General features: G+C 31.8%; 1 protein-coding gene across 1 annotated transcript; it reads right to left on the bottom strand.

Moving 5' to 3' along the window:
• Nucleotides 1–1,373: 1,373 nt before the first annotated feature.
• On the bottom strand, nt 1,374–5,129 carry LOC21407879 (serine/threonine-protein kinase STY13). The gene is given in 4 exon segments (XM_010101435.2): nt 1,374–1,967; nt 3,279–3,658; nt 3,660–4,297; nt 4,915–5,129. Coding segments are annotated over 3 exon segments (1,287 nt in total). The 5' UTR covers nt 4,227–4,297; nt 4,915–5,129; the 3' UTR covers nt 1,374–1,627.
• Nucleotides 5,130–8,896: the final 3,767 nt, after the last annotated feature.

Below are 8,896 nucleotides of genomic sequence, written 5' to 3'. Positions count from 1 at the left end.
GGAAAGGGGAAAAGAGGGATTGATATGAGGATTTAATAGATGAATTTTAAGGTTTATGGTTGATTGATGGAGTGATTTGAGGAGGAAATAGATCGGGTGAGGGCCCAACATTCTCCACCAGTTCCCCTATTCACTACCCCGCAACCCTCTTCTTGATCTAGAAAGGCTTCTACAAGTTCGGCTTCGATGACATCTAAACTTAAAAAACATTTTTTCGTTTTAGTGATAATCTATGGTTATGCTTCAATTAATGTGCTTGTGATTGTTCTAAATACCTATGAGTTTTGAAAACTAGATTTTGCCTATTGAGGCTCCCAATTCTTTTTTTTTTTTTTTTAAATCTATTCTAGGATTGTGCAATCCGGTGCTTTTGTTGTTTTTTATTACTATTATTTGATATTGAAGATATGGTTAAAAGAAAGGCTCATTAATCCCCATTTAAGGTGCGTTTAGAACTCGTTCTAAAATAATTTTATTTTTTGTATGAAAATAAAAATGAAAACGCTTTCAATCTTAGACAGAAATCATTTTTGAAAATGCGTTTGATAGTTATTTCAAGATATTATTTTCAGTATAAAAAAATTCAATAATGTCTCTCTATACTCGAGAGAAGAGAAAACGGAAACAAAAAATAAAAAAACGATTAAAAGTCATTTTTCATTTCTCTTCCATTTACACTAAACCAAGAAACCATTTTCATTTCCGTTCATTGTCTTTAATTGTGCCAAACGTCGTTTCCCTTCCGTTTTCATTTTTTCTTTCTAAAAAAACGTGAAAAATAAAAACGAAAACAACTCCAAACACATCCTTAGTTTCTTCACTATCTTCTTTATTTCTCTTACCACACCAACTTTATTTGTTATTTGGTAAAAAAGAATAGAAGGTGGAGTGAATTGGACGAGGAACATTCATGAAACCAATTTCGATCCCACATGGAATATTGAGAAAAGCAATTTACACCAAACATAATAAGAGGAAGGTCATTTTGGTACTTGTCACTCGGGTTATAGACGCACCTCTATCCATCCTTTTTTCTACTTAAGACCCAGCCAGCGGGACAAGATTGAAAGCATAATAACACCGGCGTTTATAAAACCTTTTACTTAGCGTGTAGCAATAGTCGATTAAATATAGCATAACATGATTATCAAAAAATATATATATATATTATATAGCATGACATGAAAAGCACATTAAATATAACACATTGTAAGCCCAAAAAAAAAAAAAAAAAAAAAAAAAAAAAAAAAAAAAAAAAACTATTAGCAATAACCCTTGTACTAGAAGAAATGCTCTTAGATAATACTCTAGTTGCAGTATTTTTTTTTATTATTTTTTAAAATAAGCTTTCTCAATACCTAATAAATCTTGTATATATTCATCTGGGTTTAGCGGTTTTACTTTCATCCAATCATGTCAAACAGTTTCTTTCTAGTTCTTTCAGCGATTCCACCGTCATTTCCAATGCTCTACAGCACTGAACAAATAACAATATTACGCTGCCTCAATCCAATTCAAAAGGTCGAACTTTATATGTTGACAAACACACTAACAGGAACTTCACTCTGCTCGTTTTCTCATGCAGTCAGCAACTTGTGTTTTTCGACCCTTCCTCGGGGTCGGGCAGTCAATCTGCTGTCATTGGTTGGGTCATGCAACACCTGAAACGAGCCTTGCGCACAGTAGTCATGATCTCTGTCTCTGCATTCTCGAGCATTCTCACAACCTCAGTGAAGGGTGGTCTGACATCCGGATTGGCATCCCAGCATCGGGTCATTATCTCGCCGAGAACAGGTAAGCAATCATTTGGGACAATAGGACGCACGCCCTTGTTCACAACTGCAAATGCTGCCTGCACCGCTGTCATGTTCTGAAACGGTAGCATCCCGGTAATAAGCTCCCAAAGAACTATTCCAAAGCTATAAACATCGACTTTCTGTGTGTAAGGCCTGTGTTGGATCATCTCACTGCAGAGCCCAATTTTTTTCCCAAAAGAAAAAAGGAAAAAAAAAAAAGAAAAGAAATCACCACATCGGAAAGTTTGTCATCATTAAACGAAAAAGTTGCACAAGTTATCATAGAGAGACTGCACAAACAAGCTTAACCACCAAACCTTTCAAAGAAAAAGACTGCAGACACATGCAAAATACAGTGATGAGTATGATTTTAAATCACTTGTGTACGATTCAGATATAATTTATCACTCTGTACAGCTAGGAACATGGATTGTTTCGACTAAATAGATCTTATGATTAATCCTATGTCTGCCTGTTTACCAATACTTTGCTAAACCAAGAGCATACAATTAACTCATTTTGATACCCCTTAGAAAGAAATTTGTGCCATATAAAGACGTAAGAGAGTTCAAATAACTGAAGAAAAGGAAGCCTACACATGAATCAATCACGACATAATACAATGAATCTAACCCAAGCCTCATATTGCAAGGAGTCGGAACCTCAAGCATAAACCGTAAAAAGCCCCTTAAAATGCATCCAAACTCGTTAATCTATAGATACACAGAGACTAACATCTGATTCACACATCAAGTAATATGATATCAAAGAATATGAAAATCACCATAACACCACTAATTGCCTTAAGATATCATAAATCATACGGAACAAGAAAACCGGTACATGTAAAACTTCCATGAAACAGATATTGGTCTATGTCATGTTCTTACAGATAAAAGACAAAACATAATATCTTTTAGTTGTTTGAACAAACGGGTTTTCACATCATGCCGAAAAATTCATTGGTTCTAGTATAATTAGAATAAGAAACTAATAATACCAGGACAAGCTGCATACTACAAACAACAAAAAGAATAAAAACAATGAGTTGTTCGATGCCAAGAGATTCTAAAACACTATAAGCAAAATGAACTAAGATGCGTATTCAACTGGACCACTCATTAGATGATTACGGGGACTATTTCTCATCTCAAACTAGAAAGAGCTCCAGATGTGTCTGGGCAAGTAACATTTAAGCAAACAACTAGAATACATGAAGAATGCCAGTAATCTAAATCTATAATGCATTTACACCTGCAAATCAAATAAGAATGGACCTTACAAACTCAGACAAGAATTGGTGCCAACAAGAATCAATTTTGCAAAACACAAAAACTTATTAAGACATAGGAAGAAAACAAGAAGTTAAACAAGCCAAGCAAAAAACAGACAGTGAAAATGATACGGACAATAAAATGGATTTGCCAAAAATTTAAATTTGTCAAAATATCTTGTTGCAGGTAAAGAGTCAAAAAGACTTACGGAGCCATCCAGCGATATGTCCCAGTCTCTGGTGTCATTCCTTCCGTCTGCACTTCGATCCGGGCAACCCCAAAATCAGCAATCTTTATTGATTTATCAGAGAAAATCAAAAGATTGTCCGACTTGAGGTCACGGTGGATCAACCCCAGCGCATGGACATATGCCATTCCTCTTGCAACATCCAAAGCTTGCTTGACAGCCAATTTCAACGGGACAGAGCGGCTTTGGCGCTTCATCAAGAACTGGCGAACCGAACCGCCCTTAGCGTACTCGGTCACTATGCACCAGACCATCGGTTTACGACAGGCCCCAATAAAACGAACAATATTTGGATGCTTGAGAGTAGCGAGCATCTTGACTTCCTGCTGTTTTTTCCTGCTGAAATTGTTGTTCCATGAGCTGAGCTCTTTCCAGGTCGTTTTCTGGCCTCTCCAAGATTTTGATGGCAACGTCCTCACCCTTGTAAGTACCTCTATAGAGTTTCCCAAAAGCGCCCTGCGCAAAAGCCTCCCCCATATTTAGCTTCCTTAAATCAATCGTCCACTCCTCATAATTTTCAAGTCCTTCCGTCAAGGAGCTGTTATCCATTAGAGCTCGAGCAAGCGCATCATCACTCAGAACATGCATGACTCTGCCTCGACGATTAACACTCTGTTGCACGGACACGGAGTAGTTGTCATTCGCGCGCCGTTTTAACCCTTGATGGTTCAAGATGCGAGTGTGGGAATCATTTGTATTCGAGCCCACACTGCTGTTATCGATAGACATCGCAACCGATCCCCCATCGTTGGTTGTTTGCAAGCTTGCAAAACTGTCAATGGACATGTTGGTGCCCTCTCCAAGCTTATAATACAACCCTTGAGCTTGGGACATATCACAATAATTGTTTTCATGGTTATTTAGGCCAATAATTCCAGTGAACTTTGGACCACCCTGACCCTCCAACATTTTTCTACCTTTTTCTGTTCAACGAGACCTTCGAGATTCCTTATTTCTTCAGCATCACAAATCTTACAACTCTACAAAATTTGACAGAATAAACAAACATATTATCCACCAAAATTATCGCTTAAAAAAAAGAACCAAATAAACGACAAAGATGCTAAAACAATATTATTCACCAAAATCATTACTAAATAAAACAAACAAATTAGCCACCAAAATTACACTGCGAATATATATATATATATATATATATGTGTGTATACATATATATCCACCAAAAAATTTGAGCATTTCCCCCACTTTCATAATCATACTGAACTTCTGAGACTTAATCTCGATTTCATTTCTCTTTTTTACATAAAATATAAACTAATTTTAGGAAATTGTACATGAAATTCCACAAATTCAACGTCTTTGTCACTTATTCGATAGAATAACATCAACAAGATTACCAATTTCATTTTGAAAGCATAACAAAACGAAAGAAAGAAAATATACCGCATAATCATTAAAATGAACGAAACCCAAAACAAACAAACAAAAACCTAAAAAAGCATGAATAATATCTACCAACCATGAAAACAAAATTAGAAACCAAATCTACACCATTAAAAACCTAACTACGAAAATAAAATTAAATAAACAAACAATGAAGAGAAAAAGGATCCGATCGGATTAAAGCAAAACGGACCTCGGTGGAAATGGCGATTCAATAGGGATATTAGGGCTTTGAGAGTTGAAATCAGTTGAAGATTGAGAAAGTGAAGAGATCAAACCCTAACGAAATCGCAGTAATTGAAAGAGAGATTTGAAGGGATTTTTCTTCTTCTTCTTCTTCTTAGTCTCCTAAGTCTTCTGGTCTTCGTTCACACATTTTCCTTCTCTTCTTTTTTTCTTCTTCTTTCCTTTTTTTAATTTTTATTTTTTTGTTTCTATTTCTCGTTTTCTTTTTTTTCTTTTTTTTTTTTATTAATACGGTGAGGAGAAAAAAGAAAAGTCTTGCGTGTTGCTTTCTCGGACAGAACTCCAGTGTCTCTATTGCGTTATGTCCACGTGACCTTCCCCTCCCACCCCATCTCTCCACGTGACCCCACCCTCACAAGTCACACCCCTTTTTTTTTCTTTTTCTTTTTTTTCTTTTTTTTTTTTTATAAAGAAAATCGCCATGAACTACTAGTACTGTTATTTACTACGTAAATTCTTTATTTAATCGGTAGATTTAAATAACACACTCATTAAATTTATTATTTGTTGTGTTTCGTCAAAGATATTCCAACTTGATATTCAGCTATCGAAAATCGAAATTTTCCTTATTCTGTCTAATATATCTTATGTCTGAGAGATATTTTCAGCTATTAAAGACATCCCAATTTGTTAAAGATATGCCAATTTGATATTTAAGACCAGTTTAGTTTGTGAATTCGAGTTTTTAATTCGAATTGAGATGTGATTTTATGTTAAAATTTTTTACTGTAACAGAAAAGTTAGATGTGACTATTTTAAAAAAAAATTTACTGTAATAAAACTCGAATCGGTAAAATAAACGGAGTGTTAGTTGATTTTCAAATGATTTACATTATAAATCAGCTGATTTATTGAAAATGAGCTTGTCAGATATATGTTAATTTGATATTAAGTTTCCTTATTGGGTCTGGTATGATTTGCATCCAAAGAGATTTTTTGGCAATAAAATTTTGATTTGTTTTATTCAAAATTAAGTTGATTAACTGGTTGTAATAATGGAAGATTTTGCACGATTAAAACGTTTAACCTTTATATATTGAGTTAATTGATAAAGTTTTATAGTCAACTTTTCTATTCTCAACAGAAAATCTTAGAAATCAATAATCTCATTTGTATTTATTTTCTTATCCAAGTTGTTAGAAAAAATAGCCTTAATTAAGTGTCAAATATTTAACAGAATGTAAATTAGAGACCAAAATTAAAGACACCTAAAATTTAGAGACTATCTCTATGAGTTAATTTTGTTTTTTGTATTATTTTAGTTCCTAAACTTTAGATTTTTCTAATTTTAATCATCAATTTCTACATATTATGTCAAATATCTTAACACCTGACTAATAAAAGGAGCAAAACTAAAATAGAATAAAATTTCAGAACCAACTATAAGACATTTTAAAAGTTGAAAATTAAAGTTGAATTGAGAATAAACTTCACTGAGTATGATTAACCCAAAACAATAAAATCAAAATGTTAGCAAGAACTCGGGTGTCATGCTTATTTATCATTTGTGGGAATTAGAATCAATCTTATTTTTAGCTTATTTGCCCCTATTTTATCTTAAAATAGTAGTATTGCCTTGATTTTATATAAATTTGAGATTAAGCAATGGCGATGGCCATGCCTCCACAAAATTCAGACTCTTTATGCCGGTAATATTAAATTACTATTTAACCCTTGTTTACTTACAAATTTTTTGGATAAAACTAGAAATACAAAAAAAAAAAAAAAAAAAATTTTTGGAAAAAAAAAAAAAAAAAAAAAAAAAAAAAAAAAAAAAAAACATTATTACGACCTATATTTATTACTTCATTTTTCCTACATTAAAATAAATTTTGAGTATTACTAACTTGATTATGTCAAGTATATAATCTATTATTTATTGAGATAAAATATTTTATTTTAATTTTTAATATTATTTTTACTGTAAAAAAATTTAAAATTTAAATTTAAATTAGTAAAATAAACAAAATTTAATATAATTCCGAATCGCTACTCCAAATCCAGCCATGACATTTCCATTTATATCTGCTACCATTCTTATCGACTTCCTTTATTTGTAAGTAAATATGCTGTCAAATCCTTTGACATATGAATTTTATCTCACGTACGTATTACGAAAGATAGCAAGTTCCCTACTTTTAGAAAGGATTTATACTTAATCGCAATCAAATCAGAACTTCATAATGAAAATCAAGTGAAGTTGGAAACTGCTGGGACAGTTTTCGGTGGAATTTAGAGTGCGTTCGGCAGCCTCAAAAACATAAAAAAAAATAATAATAATAAAAAAATAATTTGAGTTTTAATTTTATTAAGTTCACATTTTTTTAAGTTTGAATTCAAGTTTGGGATTAAAACTCGAGTTCAAATTTTCTTTTTAACTCGAGTTCAGAAACTCAAACTCAAATTAATTAACAGTATTTTTTCTATTTTTAAAAATGCTACATAACTTTTTCGTTTTAATCCTGATTGAGATGATTTTTTTTCTATGCGTTGACAATGAAAAGACGAATAAAATCCCACCCATATACCCTATTAAAATTTTCCATCACCATTGAGTTTTTATTAAAATATTATCTAAATACAAATTCAAGTTTTGACTCACTCAAACACAAACTCAAAAAGATTATTATCTCAAACCATAACTCAAATGTACACAACCAAACACAAACTCAAGTTACAACTTCAACTCAAGTTATAACTCCAATTCAACTTAAAAATTACACTCAAATCACACTCTAAAAGAATAAGCCCTTAATTATTAAAGTAATTAAACGAGAAAATTCAAAAAGTAACCCCTTCATTTTAAGTAAATCTAACATTTACTCTTATATTTTTATAATCTAAAAAGCATTCTGTAGGTTTTTAAATTAGTTGATCAAATTGGTCTAGTTCCACACAAAATCTTACACCCTCACTATTGATATATAATTGGTGGAATTAGACTTGTCAAATCGGTCGCGTCCTCATATTAATATTGCCCAACAGTCATTCGAACACGTTGACTTTTTTATTTTCTTGATTTTATTTAGTTTTGAAAATTATGTTTTAAAAGTTTTACATAATTAATGTCTAAAAAGAATCTAAGAGTGTGTTCATTTGCACAACTCAAGTCATGATTTGAGTTGCATATGTGAGAGAAAAATTAATGGGAATAGTGTCATAAAAGCATGAGATGTAATAAATGATATTATTATTTATATATTAAAAGAGAAATTTTATTATTTATGTGTATATATTATTAGATATTTTGTAAATATCATGATTATGTGACCTTAAATATTGTATATAAGAGTTATATACGAGAGAATAATATTTAAATTAATATATTCTATAGAGTATCTCAAAAATTTTATGAAAATTTTTGTTATGCATGATCTGCTAGATACATGCTTCCGCATCCGAAATCGTTTTGAAAACCAACAAAATTATTGTGGCAAAAAAGTTGAATTTGAATTTATGTGAAAGAAAACACTGTAGCAATATGACTTAAGTTATGAAATGAACAATGTCTAAATATAATACTTATTGAGGTTATTTTTGGTGTTTCCAAAATTTTGGTAAATGAAAAGGTAATTTTTTACTTTTTTGAAAAACGTAGGAGATAAATTTAGGACAATCTAAAAACCTAAAGGATACTTTTTGAATTATCAAAAACACAGGGATAAATGTTGATTTAAGCTAAAATTCAGGGAGTACTTTTTAGATTTTCTCTAATTAAATATCTAAAATTCGTGTAGCAGCCCAAACTGACCAATTGGGATTGTGGGTCAATAGTTCCCCCTTTGGACAACTGGTGCGACCCAATCCAATTTCTTTAATCCAACTAATAATTTCCCATTTAATTTCGGCTTAGACCTCAAATTTGTAAGAAATTATTCAGTAGACTAAGATAACACGCCATTTTATTTATGTAATACACTTAAAAATAT

The sequence above is a fragment of the Morus notabilis genome, unplaced genomic scaffold (assembly GCF_000414095.1).
Source record: "Morus notabilis unplaced genomic scaffold, ASM41409v2 Scaffold172, whole genome shotgun sequence".
Taxonomy (NCBI): Eukaryota; Viridiplantae; Streptophyta; class Magnoliopsida; order Rosales; family Moraceae; genus Morus; species Morus notabilis.
The sequence above is the reverse complement of the archived record's forward strand: the minus strand, read 5'-3'. Positions and strand labels throughout refer to the sequence as shown.